The sequence below is a fragment of the Gopherus evgoodei genome, unplaced genomic scaffold (assembly GCF_007399415.2).
Source record: "Gopherus evgoodei ecotype Sinaloan lineage unplaced genomic scaffold, rGopEvg1_v1.p scaffold_118_arrow_ctg1, whole genome shotgun sequence".
Lineage (NCBI taxonomy): Eukaryota > Metazoa > Chordata > Testudines > Testudinidae > Gopherus > Gopherus evgoodei.
In genome coordinates this window covers 66,711-82,658 of record NW_022059781.1, presented here as the reverse complement: position 1 = coordinate 82,658, position 15,948 = coordinate 66,711, and the positions used below count along the sequence as shown (strand labels likewise).

General features: G+C 62.1%; 1 protein-coding gene across 8 annotated transcripts in view; it reads right to left on the bottom strand.

Annotated features, from left to right (window-relative positions):
- Nucleotides 1-15,948, bottom strand: part of LOC115639761 (ras/Rap GTPase-activating protein SynGAP-like) — a 50,651-nt gene that overhangs the window by 12,617 nt on the left and 22,086 nt on the right. For all 8 annotated transcript variants that reach the window (XR_003997744.1, XM_030542718.1, XM_030542719.1 and 5 more), the window contains 11 exons: nucleotides 10,589-10,686; nucleotides 10,043-10,164; nucleotides 5,734-5,887; nucleotides 5,162-5,260; nucleotides 3,900-4,454; nucleotides 3,604-3,748; nucleotides 3,033-3,177; nucleotides 2,351-2,587; nucleotides 1,772-1,973; nucleotides 1,339-1,517; nucleotides 1,113-1,154 (listed from right to left, as the gene is read on the bottom strand). Coding sequence is in view for 7 of the 8 variants with exons in the window: in XM_030542718.1 (XP_030398578.1) it covers nucleotides 1,113-1,154; nucleotides 1,339-1,517; nucleotides 1,772-1,973; nucleotides 2,351-2,587; nucleotides 3,033-3,177; nucleotides 3,604-3,748; nucleotides 3,900-4,454; nucleotides 5,162-5,260; nucleotides 5,734-5,887; nucleotides 10,043-10,164; nucleotides 10,589-10,686 (1,978 nt within the window). In the remaining variant the exon portion in view is untranslated. The remainder of the gene's footprint in view (nucleotides 1-1,112; nucleotides 1,155-1,338; nucleotides 1,518-1,771; nucleotides 1,974-2,350; nucleotides 2,588-3,032; nucleotides 3,178-3,603; nucleotides 3,749-3,899; nucleotides 4,455-5,161; nucleotides 5,261-5,733; nucleotides 5,888-10,042; nucleotides 10,165-10,588; nucleotides 10,687-15,948) is intronic.

Here is a 15,948-nt window from a genome sequence, read left to right as displayed (position 1 = left end):
GCCTGGCACTCTGTCTCCTGGCAACTGATGGACTGGGCCCCTTCTCTGCAAAGGTGCCAACTGAAGGTGTTGGAGACAAAGAGGTCAGGTGACCTCCTGGCCCAGGAAAGGAACTGAGCAGAGAGGAGGGGCTGGAAGGGGTTGTTAGTCCGGAGCTCGCTGGGGACGAGGAGTGAAGTGCAGACGTGGGGGTCTGGCTCACTGTCCCCCAGAATGGACCTGGCCAAGAGGTCCGGTTCGCTGTATCTACAAGCTCTGTTTTAGACCCTGTTCCTGTCATCAAAAAAACCTGTTTTACTAGCTGGCTGAGAGTCACATCTGACTGCAAAGTTGGGGTGCAGGACCCGGTGGCTTCCCCAGGACCCCGCTGGGGTAGGCTCGCTGTGGGAAGCGCACGGAGGGGCAGAGGATGCTGAATGCTCCAAGAAGAGACCCAGGAGGTGAAGCCGTGTGAGCTTCTTGCCCTGAACAAGTCTGCTCCAAGGGAGAGGAGGCTCCCCAGAGTCCTGACTGGCTTGGTGGGGAGCAGATCCAGAGCATCACCCAGGGACTCCGTGACACATGGCCCCTGGAGGATGGGGGAGTCAGGGAGCAGCCCGGGAGGCGGGGGAGGACAGATGGGGGGAAGAACAGCCCCAGCCCAGGGTCCCCGGGGGATGGGGGAATTGGGGAGCAGCCTGGGAGGGGTACAGATGGGGGAAAGAACAGCCCCAGCCCAGGGTCCCCAGGGGATGGGGGAGTCAGGGAGCAGCCTGGGGGGGGAGAACAGCCCAGTCCATGGCCCATGGGGGATAAGGGACGGGGGAGTCTCTGAGCAGACCATGACGTGTGACCATCCCTTCCTAGTCCCCCTGCAGCTCCCCAAAAATGAGCCTCCTGCACACAGACTCCACAGGAGCCCCCAGACGAGGAAATGGGCCCAGCCTGGTGCTGCCCAGGCCTCACACAGAGCTACTTGGAACAGGGCAGTGCTCACTGCGTGTCCCCCTGGGACTGGTGCAGGGTAAGGAAGGGGAATGGTGGCGTTGCTCCCCATCAGGAAGGGTGGGTCGGGCAGCAGGGGGGTATACTGGATGGTGTGGGGCCAGTGTGGGGACTGTGCCAGGACTCACCTGTTGAGGCCCCGCACCACGTAGGGCTGCAGATCGACGGAGCTGCAGGGGGAGCAGAGCAGCAGTTAGTGTTGAGGGGAGACCTGGACAGGATCCTACATGGCAAAGGGAGGGGGCAGAGGGAGATGCTCCCTGGCCATCCCCACAGTGAATTGGGTTTGCAGTTCTATCCAGTGCCCTGCTATCTCCCACTGCCCTCCAGCCCTCAGCCCCAGACTCCACTCACCTGTTGAGGTCACGCATCATGTAGGGCTGCATGTCAGAGGATGGCCCCCGCAGGATGATGGGCTTAGTCTGCAGCCGCTCCCCCTGGTGACTTGGCTGCCGCTGGATGTGCGGGTTCCTGAGAGCGACGCTGATGTCGTTGAGCAGCCGAGGCAGGGGGCCCAGCTTGATCAGGGCTTCCTGGGGCCAGGGGCGGAAAGACAGGGGACGGGGTTAGCATGAGACCTGGGGATCCCAGCTGTCCTCCCAGAGCCAGGAGAGAACCCAAGCGTCCTGGCTCCCAGCCCCACTTGCTCTATCCCACTAGTCCCCACTCCCCTCCTAGAGCCAGGAGAGAATGCAGGAGTTCTGGCTTTCATCCCTCACTCCCCTCCAAGAGCTGGGAAGGAACCCAGGAGTCGTGGCTCCTAGCCCCATGTCCGAGGTCTCTGTACCTTGCTGAGCTGGGGCATGACCTCCCAGAGCAGAGCATGCAGCGTAGAGAGCTCGCGGCCCAGGTCAATGTAGCCCTCAAAGCTGCTGCTGTTGGTCAGAGTGTCGAGGTTTGAGATCTCATAGAGGAACTGCTGCATGCTGGCCCACTCCAGCTCCAGGAATTCGTTCATGAATGCCATGTACTCCTCCTTGCTGCCGAACCTGGTGTGGGGTTGAGGGGGGTGGGTCAGTGGGGTACAGAACCCCCCCATACAACACCGAGGCCCCCTCCCATGCTGACCCACTCCCACCCAGGAACTCGATCACGAACGTCATGTACTCCTTTGCTGCTGACCCTGCCAGCGGGCAGAGGGGTCCATGGAGTACAGCACTCCCTACATACAGCCCCATACAATGCACAGAACCCTCCTGGAACTCATCTCTGAATGACACACACTCTTCTGTGTGGCTGAAACCTGCCAAGGGTGGGTGGCTTGAGTAAGCAGGGTGTAGAACCCTAAGTCGCCCCCCTAAAAAACAGCATTCCCCACACCCGTGATGTCCCACCCTGATGCCCTGGTCCATGGTGCATCTCTCACTTGCTGAAGTTGGCCAGGTTCTGGATGACTTTGGCGATGAGGGTCAGCGTGCGGGACGTCTGCTCGTCCGGGTACTCCTGCATGAGCCCAAAGAGGCTGGGCGACATGACCGCCGGGCACAGGAAGCGCAAGAAGAGCGAGGCACTGATCAGCCGGTCAGCGATGTCCTCACGGCCCCTCTCAGCGCAGCGCAGACGCCACGAGGCAAACACCTCCTTCAGCTCCCGTGGGAACACGCTGTGGGGAGGGTGAAGGGCCATCAGTGACCCCCAGGCCTTCTGAGACCATATGCCCCCAGAGCCCATGCGCCACCCCCAGAGCCCGTGCGCTCCCCACAGGGCACAGACCTCCTTCAGCTCCTGCGGGAACACGCTGAGGGGAGGGCAGAGGGGTCATCAATGACCCACACACAGCCCTGAGCCCACCCCCCTTCACAGGGCACCGATGGCCTTCAGCTCCCATGGGAACAGAGTGCAGGGGTGGCAGGGACATCAGTGAGCTCCGGAGTCCCCCATACACCTCGCCATAGGGCACACACCTTCCTCAGCTCCTGCCTGAACTCTCAGTGCCCTCACCACCTCTTCCCTCCCCTGGCCCTCCACCTCCTGCCTCCACCCTGCACAGCACCTGCTCACTCCCTGCCCCTGAACATGCCCCCATGCCTCTGCCAGCTGGCACCCACCAGTGCGAATTGACGACCTTGCAAAGCGCCAGCTCACAGCACATACGCAGGTTGGCCTGGTGGTCAGGCAGGGTGGACGAGGAGCATTTCATGGGGTCAACCTCACAGTTCTCCTCTGACTCGTAGAGCGCCCGGATGAACTCGCCTGCAGGAACAGAGGGCAGAGAGCTAGTGAGGCAGGGAGTGGGGTGCCAGGCCGGACACAGCCCCAGGAAACAGCTCCTACCTCCCTGCACACTCCATCCTATCCGTCAGGAGCCTGAAGCTGGGGAGGGGGTACTCCACCAGCCTCTCCAGAGACCAGATGGAGTGAGATGTCAACTCAGGTGTATCCCAGTGCCAGGACCAGCTGTTCGGTTGGGGATCACACCCCATCACCAGGCTGGGTACAGGGCTAACGCCCCTAAACCCCAGAGCACAGATCCCACCCTCTGGGCATACAGATCCCTGCAGGCACGGTGCACAGACCCACATGCCTCCCTTCACACGCACAGGACCCAGACTCACCCACAGTGTGTGCGTGCACCCACACCCACAAGGGTAAGCAAATCCCTCCCCCTCCCTCACTCACCGATGGCGTCCTTGAGGTATTTCTGGCCAATGAGTTTCAGATACTCCTCTATGGCTTTCGTGGCCAGGGTGTTCTCCCGGAATATCAAGTGCTCCCGGTCCATGAACCGATCAACTTCCGTCATGGCCATGTCCGAGAGGAAATCCTGCAGGGGTTAGGCCCGGTCGGGGGAGTGAGCGAGGGGACCCAACACCCCAAACCTCCCTACCTCGTGCCCAGAAGGACTTGAGAGGTAGACAATTCAGAGGGCACTTTGTCCTCCAACTCTGCCATCGTCCCTCCCACTCTCCCGGTACCTTGGCTTTGCCAGTGCTCTGCAGGATGTGCACCAGCGCGCAGGCCACTTCCTCCTTGCTCTTGACGCTCAGGACCGGCTCCAGCACGGCACACAGCATGCGGTAGTTGTTGGTCACATACTCAGCAAACTCCTTGTACAGCTCCATGGGGAGGATGCTCATGGTCTGGAAGCGGCTCTTGACACGCACAGCCGGGCAGCCGGCCTTGCTCTTGCTGGTGCTGGGCTGGCTGAGCGGGTACCACTGCTCGGCGAAGTGGCGCCCGGTGACGCTGGCAATGGGGATGCTGACCATGCCCACGTAGTTGCTCTTGTCCTTCTTGCGCTTCTTGTCCGTGTCCTTGTAGACGTGCAGGCGGATGGTGCGCACGGCTGGCAGGTTGTTGAACTCGAAGTGCTCGCCCCAGAAGACATTGTCCGTGCGCATCTTGCTGGTGGTGCGGGCGTAGAGCATGTCGTCGAGGCACAGCTCGCAGTAATAGCGCTTCTTGGGTGGCAGCTCCCGTGCCTCAATGATCCACAGCTTCAGCACATTGTCCACCCGCCGGCTGTTATCCTGGGGGGCATAGGGGGTTAGATGGGGCTTGGAGGCTGGCTGTTACCCTGGGGGGCATGGGAGGTTAGATGGGGTGGGTGCTGGCTGTTATCCTGGGGGGCACAGGGGGTTAGATGGGGGTCAGTGCTATGGAGCACAGGGAGATCGGGTGCAGGCAAGTTGGGGGGATGAGGATGTAGGTAGGGGTCAGTGCTATGGGGTGTAGGAACGGGACAGGCAGGTGGATCAGGGCTATGGGGCACAGGCAGGGGGATGAAGATGTAGGCTGGGGTCTGTGCTATGGGGTGTGTGGGTTGGCGCTATGGGACCCAGGCAGGTGGGTTGGTGCTATGGGCTGTGTGGGTCGGTGCTATGGGACCCAGGCAGGGGTCGGTGCTATGGGGTGTGTGAGTCGGTGCTATGAGACCCAGGCAGGGGTCAATGCTATGAGGTGTGTGGGTCAGTGCTACTGGACGCAGGCAGGTGGGTTGTTGCTGTGGGGAACTGCGTGTGCTCTGTGGTAAATTGGGGCTGTAACAGTAGCTTCAGGCAGGAGGACACAACTCCGGAGGAGTAGGGCAGCAGGCGAACATGTGGGGAGAGAGGGACATGTGTGCACAGCTGTGGGGGGCTGGACCAAGCCTCCTGCCCTTTAGCTCTCCTGTCAGCCAGTATCCACCTCTTCCCCCGGGGCTCCCCTGCCCCCCAACTTCCCTCCACTACAGCACCTTGTTGGGTTTCACGGCTCGCTGCAGGTTCTCGATCCACTTGTCGCGCTCTGCGGCTGAGCGGCAAGCAAAGCACTTGGTGCCGGACGCAGTGGTGACCTGAAGAAGAGAGAATGAGGAGCAGCTGAGCAGCGCCACATGTACTTCCATACACCCTGACGGGGTGCCCAGCCATACATCTCCTTCCCTTTGCAGTGCTGGGGAGAGAACACAGGAGTCCTGGCTCCCAGCCCCTGAGTTCAACCCCCCTCGGACACCACTCCCCTCCCAGAGCTGAGGACAGAACTCAGGAATCCTGACTTCCAGACCGCTGCCCTAACCCACCCACCAGACCCCACTCCCCTTCAAGAGCTGGGATAGAACCCAGGTATCAAGGCTCCCAGCCCCCCTGTTCTAACCCCCCAGACCCTACTCCCCTCCCAGACCTGAGATAGAACCCAGGCTCCCAGCCCCCTTGCTCTAACCCACTGGATCCAACTCCCCTCCCAGAGCCAGGGACAGAACCCAGTGGCTCCTAGTCCCTGGGCCCTGCTGCCTTGTAGGTGCTAGTGCCCCGGGCTGGGCTGCCGCACCTCAAAGCAAAACTCCTGGCCCAGGATGCTGCTGTGCACGGGTTTGATGATGGAGTCCTCATCCAGGTTGAGCTCCAGGGCCTCAGCCGCGCTGCTAGGGCTCAGCAGGGACTCGTGGGAGTGAGACTCCTTGAAGCTCTGCATGAGGCGGGCTCTGCAGGGGAGGGGAGCTGGTGAGATGGGGGGCTTGCGGGCCCTGTGTCTCGTGTCATTGGAGTGAGTCCAGTGCAGCGGGATCAAACACAGTGAATCTGGTGCCATGACACAAGCATGGGACAGGGGAGAAGGAGGGGGAGACAACTGAGACATAGGCTCTGGAGCCACTGAGGGGGGCGTGTGGGCAGCCAAGCTATGGGGGCAGGGGGTCCTACAGCCTCCCGGGGTGTGTGCAGAACATGCCCTAGCTGTGGCCATGGCACTGGTGAGACCACACAGACAGCTGGTGCCCGGGACGGGGGGTACCTGGGGGATTCAGCGGCTGGCCATGGGAGGGGCCCCTATAGACAATTCTGCACTGCCGGGGGGTCTGGACCGCAGAACGAGAGAGAGAGAAAGAGAGAGAGAGAGTCAGAGACAAACACAAATTAACTGAGTGGGGAGGAGGGCCCCAAGCAGGGTCCCTGGGGGTCATCCTGGAGGCTGCAACCCACAGGTAAATCACATAGCATTTTCATAGACACCAAGCCACATTAGAACAGGGACAGAGGGGCAGCACCATTACCTCCCTGTTACAGAGCGGGAAACTGAGACACAGAGGGGAAAGGGATTTAACACCCACCCACCCCCCTGCAAAATCACTCTAGTCTCTGGCAAAAGCCAAAGACAGAACACAGGAGCTTCCAGTCCCCGCCCCAAAATCCACTAGACCCCATGCCCCTCCTCGAGCTGGGTATAGAACCCAGGTATCCTGACTCCCAAACCCTGCTACAAACCCATTAGACGTCAACCTCTCCCCCCTCCCAGCTGGGGCTAGAACCCCCCCATCTCAACCTGCTAACCCCCACAGCCCTCCCTGAGCTGGGGATGGAACCCAGGAGCCCTGGCTCCCAGCCCCCCCAACCCACTAGACACCCAACCCCCCGAATCCTCCAAGCCAGAGATAGAAATCAGGAGTCCTGGCTCCCAGCCCCCCCAATCCACTAGACCCCAACCCCCCCTCCCCGCCCCCGATCCTCCAAGCTAGAGACAGAAACCAGGAGTCCTGGCTCCCAGCCCCCCAACCCACTAGTCCCCAACCCCCCTGCCCCCGATCCTCCAAGCCAGAGATAGAACCCAGGAGTTCTGGTTTCCAGCCCCCCAAACTCACTAGACCCCCCAGTCCCCCAAGCCAGGGATAGAACCCAGGAGTCCTTGCTCTCAGTTCCCTGAGGATGCCCCATGCTGGCGAGGACACACAAGGCACCCCACAAATGGTGCAGGTGAGTGGCCGCCCCCAGCGGGTTATTTTTAGTGACTGGGCTGCGTAAGCGGAGAGGCCCCTGCGTCTCCGGGAGGCAGCGACTCAGAGCTCGGCTGGGCTCGGCTCTGCCGTCACTGGAGCAGAGTGGGGGCGGGCGCCGCTAAAAATACTCACCCAGCCAGGCAGGGATGTGTCGGCAGTGGGCCTCGGGTGCCAGGCAGAGCAAGGGCCTGTGGAAGGGAGCCCTGGAGCAGGCCCGGGGGAACCCAGACAGGGAACAGGAAAGGGGGGATACCCAGTTTGAACTTGGGGAGCCTGGGGGGCAGGCAGAGAATACAAGGAGCGGGAAGCCCAGGCTGGGGGGAGAAGAGCCAGAGACATAGGAACGGAGGAAGCCGGGGATGTGAATGGGGAGCCCAAGCAGGGTTGAGAGGCTGCTGAAGACACTGGGGTAGGGCCAGAGGGGAGGCAACTGGGCTAGGGGACAAGCTAGGGGTTGGGGATCCCAAACCTGGTGGGGAGCCAGGAGTCCAGATACCAAGACAGCTGCACCGGGAGCTGTCTACAAATGGGGGGCAGATCACAGGCACTCCCCCGTTTGCCCCCTGCTATGCCTCCATACAGCCTCCATCCACATGCCTGCCCCTCCTATACACAGAGAGCCTGCACAGCTCTATAGACGTTATACGTCACACAAATACTGAGATGTAGCCACTCTGGGCTGGGGTGAGAGGACTATAGAAACAGAACAGGAGTGTGAAACCGGATGGGCAGGAGAACCTTGTACCCAAGCAATACCCTAGTGAGGCTCCAGGGACTCCTTGGTGCCCAAATGTGGCCAGGACACTGGAGCCCAGGCCCCGTGTGTTTCCTTTCCTGCCTTGGAGCACAGCATCCCTAACTGGGGCCAGCCCTGATGCTGAAGGGAGTGCATCCCACACCCTTTGGCACAGCACCCCTAGTGCTGCACTAGGGCACAGGCAGAGCAGCGCCCACCTTACTTCCTTTCTCCGGGAGCCCTCCCACCTTGGTTTGTCCCCAGTCAGCCATGCTTGGGCTGCACCCGGCTGTGGAAGATGCAGAAGTTCTACAACCAGAAGGGACCATCGTGATCATATAGTGACGTCTGCCCCTGCCCCCCGCCCTGCTATTGTGCAGGCCAGAGACTTGCCCCAGCTAATGCCTAGAGCAGACTTCTACAAACCAGCATTTAGGAGTGCATGAGTGTGTGTGTATACGTGCATGTGCGCCTCTGTGTGTGTGTGTGTGCGCATGTGTGCGTGCAGGTGTGTGCCTGTGTGCATGAGTGTGTGTGTATACATGCATGTGTGCCTGTGTGTGTGCGCACGCAAATGTGTGCTTGTGTGCCTGAATGTGTGTGTATACGTGCATGTGCACCTCTGTGTGTGTGTGCATGTGCACGCAGGTGTGTGCCTGTGTGAATGAGTATGTATGTATACGTGGATGTGTGCCTGTGTACGTGCACGCGCACACGCAGGTGTGTGCCTGTGTGCATGAGTGTGTGTATACGTGCATGTGCACCTGTGCGTGTGCACAGGTGTGTGCCTGTGTGCATGAGCGTGCATGTGCGTGTGCTTGTGTGCGTTGGGAGGGGGTTTACTTTCTTCCCACCCCACCCCTGTGGTCAATCTTGCTGGATCCTAACATGAAAGTCTCTCAATCCTGAGTCACTCAGCTCCTCATACAGTAAAAGTTTGGCATGGCTTTAACCTCTCACATGCACACGCACACGTCACAAAAGCACACACACACTGACATGCATGCACCCCTTCCCCTTTCCCTTGGGGCCCCCTCATGTCCCCACACCCACTTGGGCAGGTGTCTGTCCCCCTGCTTGTGCCTTCCCTGCTCCCTGCTTTCCCCACTGGGCCAGTGAGGACTCACCGGGTGGGGCAGGGATGCTGGGGGGCCGAGCCAGGCTCCAGCAGCCAGGGAGGCAGAGAGGATCAGTCGGGCCAGGGCTGGGAACTCTGCCAAGCCGGATCCGGCTTCTGCTCCTGGCTCCCACCCACCATCTCCGGCTATAAACAGCTCCCGGCATCCAGCAGCACCACTTCCGCCTGCCAGCCCCACTTCCCCAGCTGGCTGCCTCCCCCCACCCCCATTCCCACCCCTTCTCACACCGGCTGCCTCTCCCACCCTCCATCCCTCCTACTGGCTACCTCCCTTTCCTGCCCTCCACTGGCTGCTTCCTCCCCATTCCTCCCTACTGGTTACCTCCCTCAACCACTCCCCTCACCATTCCCTCCACTGGGTGCCTCTTTCCCCTCAGCTCCCCCATTCCCACCCCACCACTGGCTGCCCCCCTCAATGCCCAGTTGCTCTCTTTCCTTCTTGCCCTCCTTCTCCGCTTCCCCAGCTTCCTTCCCATCATTGGCTGCCTCCCATCCACAATGCCCCCTCCTCTTTTCCCTCCCCCCAACTCCTCCTTTCCCAGTCCTACACAACCCCCAAATGGAGAGTACACCTCTGAAAGCGACATCAGCAACTCCAGATGCAGGAAGTGCAACAGGGCACAGCCCCCTGCAGAGAACGGACTGGAGGGGACAATCCCCCCTATGCAACCTCCTCCTGTCACCTGAGGTCATAACAAAGTTTTATCAAGGAAGCCCCATAACTGTCTGCCCATCACTACCGACATGCCTACTGTCGAGGTGGGTTGCAGGGGCTGTTAATACAGGGATCCCTCGAGATGCAGCTGCCTTTGGTATGGGGCAGCCGTTCCCATGGAGAAGGAAGAGACAGTTGACATTATGTGTGCCTGGAACTGGGGTCCCTGACCAGGGTAGTGATCCCTGGCAGTGTGGGCAGAGTCTGTGCCTTGGAGCCCCACGCTGCTCTCTGCAGCAGTGCCAGGAGGTGGGATATGGACCGGAGGGGCGCTCTCACCTGTCATGGTCAGCACTTCGGAACCGTGGCAGGATCTGGCGGAAACTGCTGGTCCGGTCCAGTTTGGGCTGGCTCTTTGTCCGTTTGATGGAGCTCTTCAAACGCCGGCTCAGGAAGCCCTGCTGTGGGTAGGGGATAGACAGAGTGAGATGGTGAGGGGGCACTGAGGGAGCCAGGACTCCTGGGTTTTAGTGCCAACTTGGGAAGGGAGTGGGAGCTAGTGGGTTTGGGGGGATGGAGTGGGAGCCAGGACTCAGGGGTTCTATCCCCGGCTCTGGGAGAAGAGTGAAAGCTCCCCTGCTCTAACCACTTAACTCCACTACCCTCTCAGAGAACCCATGCACCTGGGGGGCAGTGAGCATGAACGTGTATGTGTGCGTGAGTGCGCCTGTGACAGCCTCTGAGCATCAGTCCTTCTGTCAGTGAGTGTGAGTCTGGGGGTGTGTGAATCAGTGAGTAGAAGTGCCCATGAGAGTGCAGACCCATGTGTCAGTGTGAGGGTGACTGTGTGTCTCCATGTGTGTCAGGGCAGGGGAGGTCTCTCACCGAGGGCCGGAATGGGGGTGCCGGGGGTGCGTCCATGTTGATGCTGTATTGCTTCCCTGCAGGGACGCTCTTCCTCCGGGAGCGGCTCACGTGGTGTTCTGAAAACAGAGTGTAGGGGAGAGATCTGGTTACTGGGGGGAGGAGGGAGGTCAGAATTCCACCACGGGGTGCCCCAGCCCTGCCCACCCTGCAAGGGTAACAACCAAGACTCTGAAGGGAATCCCACTATCCTACTCAGCACTACACCCAGCTCAAGGACTCTGCCCTAAAGGCCATGCCAGCTCTGATCCAGCCTCAGGGCAGGGGACTGGCTGGCTCAGGGGGCGGGGAATGGGACATGGGGCCTTTCCTCTCCAGGGGGTGCTGGCTCCTATCTGGCCCCAGGGGAGGGAACTGACTGGCTCAGGGGGTAGGCTATGGGACACGGGGCCTGTCCCCTCTAGGGGCCATCGGCTCTAATCCAGCCCCAATGATGGAGACTGACTGGGGGAGAGGATGAGCCCACCCTGCAGCCTTGGAAACCCAGATATTGGGAGCAAGCTGCATGTGATAGCTGGGGGCAGCACATCTTCTGCCAGCATCAAAGCAGAGACACCCCCCATCCATATGGGAGTCTGGCAGCCAAGCCTCCTGCATTTGGGGGTGGGGGAGGCTGAGACTGGGAACCAAGGTGCCTGAGTTCTCTCCATGCTCTATAGCTGCATGTGGCTTCCCCTCTTGTATGAGGTCACCAGAAAACGGGGAGCATCCCCAGGGATGGTGATGGGAGTTCGGCTAGGGCTCCACCCCCCACAGTCAGGGAAGCAGACACTGGTGGGAAGTGGGGGAGCCCCCCAATTCTGCTCAGTATCTGTGGCCACTACATCGCAGATGAAGGTGCAGGAGTCTCCTGGTATGCCGAGGATCACAAGCACCATGCGGAGACAGAGACAGCCCAGCGCCCCAACTTTACTCGCGCCACACAGAGAACAGCACTGTGACCCCCCCCAATATGCACAGACACCCCCAACACGCTTCCCAGCCCCCACACTGCCCTCCCAGAGTGAGGGATAGAATCCCACAGGCCTGACGCCCACCGCTGTAACCTACTAGAGGAACAGATAAAACACCCTGAACCTGCCCCCTTTCACCTCCATCAGCTGGGTGCGAGCACCAACCCTGCCTGCTCCCCACTATGTGTTACAAGTTTGAAGGGACTCAGCCTAGTTCTGGTCAGGCCAGCTGGCTTCATCCCTGGGCCAGACTCCACACAACCTGTCCTCAGCCTCAGCAGCCGCTGCCCAGGGGCTGAGGCTCCCCGCTTCCCCCAAGGATTGGTCCTGCTTTGAGCAGGGGGTTGGACGAGATGATCTCTTGAGGTCCCTTCCAACCCTAACAATCAGCTATGAAACAGCGCTGCAGTAATGAGAGTGGGACAGGTCAGCTCATCAACACTCAGCGGGACGCCGGGAGAGCAGGGGGTAGGAGAGAAGGCAGAGTTACATCATGGCATATTGGCAGGGGTGAGAGTCAGGGCAAGGACATGATTCCCAGGCCGGAGCTCTCCGGGCTGGGGTGTAATTGGGGGGCTGGGCATGTTTCTTGGGGGGGGATACTCTCAGGGAGGCTCAGTGAAGGTGTTGGGGGTACGCACCATGGCTGGGGGGCTCAGTGGCAATGTTGGGGGCGTGATCCCATGGCTGGGGGGCTCAGTGAGGGTGTTTGAGGTATGACCCTTTCGGTGGAGGTCTTGGGGGTATGCACCCTTGGGTGGGAGGTCTCAGTGGGGTTATGATCCTATGAGTGGGGGGTCAGTGGAGGTGTTGGGGGTTGAGGTGATTCATCAGGGGTCACTTAACCCTCTCAGTTAGTGCTGGCCTCACAGCAGCACTATGGGCCTGTGCTGCCGGCAGTGGGGCGGGGGCAGCAGGGGGCTCTGCCCAGGCAGTCATGGCTCCCCATTGCCCCAGGGCAGTGCTAGGGGCTGGGCTGCCGGGAGTGGGGCGGGGGCAGCAGGGGGCTCTCCCCTGGCAGTCAGGGCTCCCCATTGCCCCAGGGCAGTGCTAGGGGCTGTGCTGCCGGGAGTGGGGCGGGGGCAGCAGGGGGCTCTGCCCAGGCAGTCATGGCTCCCCATTGCCCCAGGGCAGTGCTAGGTGCTGTGCTGCCGGAAGTGGGGCGGGGGCAGCAGGGGGCTCTGCCCAGGCAGTCATGGCCCCCCATTGCCCCAGGGCAGTGCTAGGGGCTGGGCTGCCGGGAGTGGGGCGGGGGCAGCAGGGGGCTCTCCCCTGGCAGTCATGGCTCCCCATTGCCCCAGGGCAGTGCTAGGGGCTGTGCTGCCGGGAGTGGGGCGGGGGCAGCAGGGGGCTCTGCCCAGGCAGTCATGGCTCCCCATTGCCCCAGGGCAGTGCTAGGGGCTGTGCTGCCGGGAGCTAGGCTGGGGCAGCAGGGGGCTCTCCCCTGGCAGTCAGGGCTCCCCATTGCCCCAGGGCAGTGCTAGGGACTGTGCTGCCGGCAGTGGGGCGGGGGCAGCAGGGGGCGCTGTCCCCAGGCAGTCAGGGCTCCCCATTGCCCCAGGGCAGTGCTAGGGACTGTGCTGCCGGGAGTGGGGCTGGGGCAGCAGGGGGCTCTCCCCTGGCAGTCATGGCTCCCCATTGCCCCAGGGCAGTGCTAGGGGCTGGGCTGCAGGGAGTGGGGCGGGGGCAGCAGGGGGCTCTGCCCAGGCAGTCATGGCTCCCCATTGCCCCAGGGCAGTGCTAGGGGCTGTGCTGCCGGGAGCTAGGCTGGGGCAGCAGGGGGCTCTCCCCTGGCAGTCAGGGCTCCCCATTGCCCCAGGGCAGTGCTAGGGGCTGGGCTGCAGGGAGTGGGGCTGGGGCAGCAGGGGGCTCTCCCCTGGCAGTCATGGCTCCCCATTGCCCCAGGGCAGTGCTAGGGGCTGGGCTGCAGGGAGTGGGGCGGGGGCAGCAGGGGGCTCTCCCCTGGCAGTCAGGGCTCCCCATTGCCCCAGGGCAGTGCTAGGGACTGTGCTGCCGGGAGTGGGGCGGGGGCAGCAGGGGGCTCTGCCCAGGCAGTCATGGCTCCCCATTGCCCCAGGGCAGTGCTAGGGGCTGGGCTGCAGGGAGTGGGGCGGGGGCAGCAGGGGGCTCTCCCCAGGCAGTCAGGGCTCCCCATTGCCCCAGGGCAGTGCTAGGGGCTGTGCTGCCGGGAGCTAGGCTGGGGCAGCAGGGGGCTCTCCCCTGGCAGTCAGGGCTCCCCATTGCCCCAGGGCAGTGCTAGGGGCTGGGCTGCAGGGAGTGGGGCTGGGGCAGCAGGGGGCGCTGTCCCCAGGCAGTCAGGGCTCCCCATTGCCCCAGGGCGGTGCTAGGGACTGTGCTGCCGGGAGTGGGGCTGGGGCAGCAGGGGGCTCTCCCCTGGCAGTCATGGCTCCCCATTGCCCCAGGGCAGTGCTAGGGGCTGGGCTGCAGGGAGTGGGGCGGGGGCAGCAGGGGGCTCTGCCCAGGCAGTCAGGGCTCCCCATTGCCCCAGGGCAGTGCTAGGGGCTGTGCTGCAGGGAGTGGGGCTGGGGCAGCAGGGGGCTCTGCCCGGGCAGTCAGGGCTCCCATTGCCCCAGGGCAGTGCTAGGGACTGTGCTGCCGGGAGTGGGGATGGGGCAGCAGGGGGCTCTCCCCTGGCAGTCATGGCTCCCCATTGCCCCAGGGCAGTGCTAGGGGCTGGGCTGCAGGGAGTGGGGCGGGGGCAGCAGGGGGCTCTCCCCTGGCAGTCAGGGCTCCCCATTGCCCCAGGGCGGCGCTAGGGGCTGGGCTGCAGGGGGTGGGGGCAGCAGGGGGCTCTGCCCAGGCAGTCAGGGCTCCCCATTGCCCCAGGGCAGTGCTAGGGGCTGGGCTGCAGGGAGTGGGGCTGGGGCAGCAGGGGGCGCTGTCCCCAGGCAGTCAGGGCTCCCCATTGCCCCAGGGCAGTGCTAGGGGCTGGGCTGCCGGGAGTGGGGCTGGGGCAGCAGGGGGCGCTGTCCCCAGGCAGTCAGGGCTCCCCATTGCCCCAGGGCAGTGCTAGGGACTGTGCTGCAGGGAGTGGGGTGGGGGCAGCAGGGGGCTCTGCCCGGGCAGTCAGGGCTCCCATTGCCCCAGGGCAGTGCTAGGGACTGTGCTGCAGGGAGTGGGGCGGGGGCAGCAGGGGGCTCTGCCCAGGCAGTCATGGCTCCCCATTGCCCCAGGGCAGTGCTAGGGGCTGTGCTGCAGGGAGTGGGGCGGGGGCAGCAGGGGGCTCTCCCCAGGCAGTCAGGGCTCCCCATTGCCCCAGGGCACTGCTAGGGGCTGGGCTGCAGGGAGGTGGGTAGTGGGTCCTTTCCTCCCAGTCTCGGTTCAGTGCGCAGGTGAACTAGTTCTGCATCCCCTGGAGCAGGATTGGCTGTCCTCTGCAGTGTTACTATGTGGCAGTTTCCTGGCTGACATGCTCTGCCCCAGAGGTGGCCGCATTTGTGGGGGCAGAGGAGTAGCCTCACATGCTGTTAGCAAAGGGCTCCCCTCGGGCTGAAAGGGTTCAGCTGGGAGCTGGGAACACGCCAGCTGTGCCAACTCAATGCAGCCTCCCCCGCTCTGGCTCCCCCAGCCCCTCTGCCTTTGCTGTGAAATGCCCTTGGTTACACGCAGCCCAGCCAGAGCCTGTTCCTCCCCCCAGCAGGTCTCCATGGAAAACACCCTGACATTTCCCATCCATGATGCCTCATTAACAGGGAGTGGTAGCAGCACTCGGAGGGGGATGCAGCTGTTCCCCAGCAACTCTACACAGCCAACATAGTAGGATCCCTTGCCCAGTGCTGAGATGCAGCTGCCTCTGGAGTGGGGCATGGGGGCTGTTTATAAAGGGCTCCCTTACCTGGTGCTAAGATTCATCTGCCTCTGGGGTGGGGCACAGGGGCTATTTATACAGGGATCCCTCAACCAGTGCTAAGATGCAGCCGCCTCTGGGGTGGGGCCTGGGTGCTGTTTATACAGGGATCCCATATCCAGTGCTAAGATGCAGCCGCCTCTGGGGTGGGGCCTGGGTGCTGTTTATACAAGGATCCCTTGCATGGTGCTGAGATGCAGCCATGTCTAGAGTGGAGCATGGGGGATTTGGCTAGGATGCCAGGAGGTAATTAGAGTTCAGGAGGACCGGGGCCAACAGGTCCCTTAGACACGGCTCACTAGTGACAAGTTTTACCAACTTTGCAGATTAAAGTTGCACAGTTGCTCACCCAATATCTGGGTCCTGCCAGGCAGCGAATTCCCAGGGCTGGGGCACACAGGCAACCCCACAGCCCAGGGATGGGAGAGAATATCTGACACCAGACATGAGTCCAGGACTGTGGAGCCCTGGGTTCAGTTTCCAGCTCTGCCACAGACTGC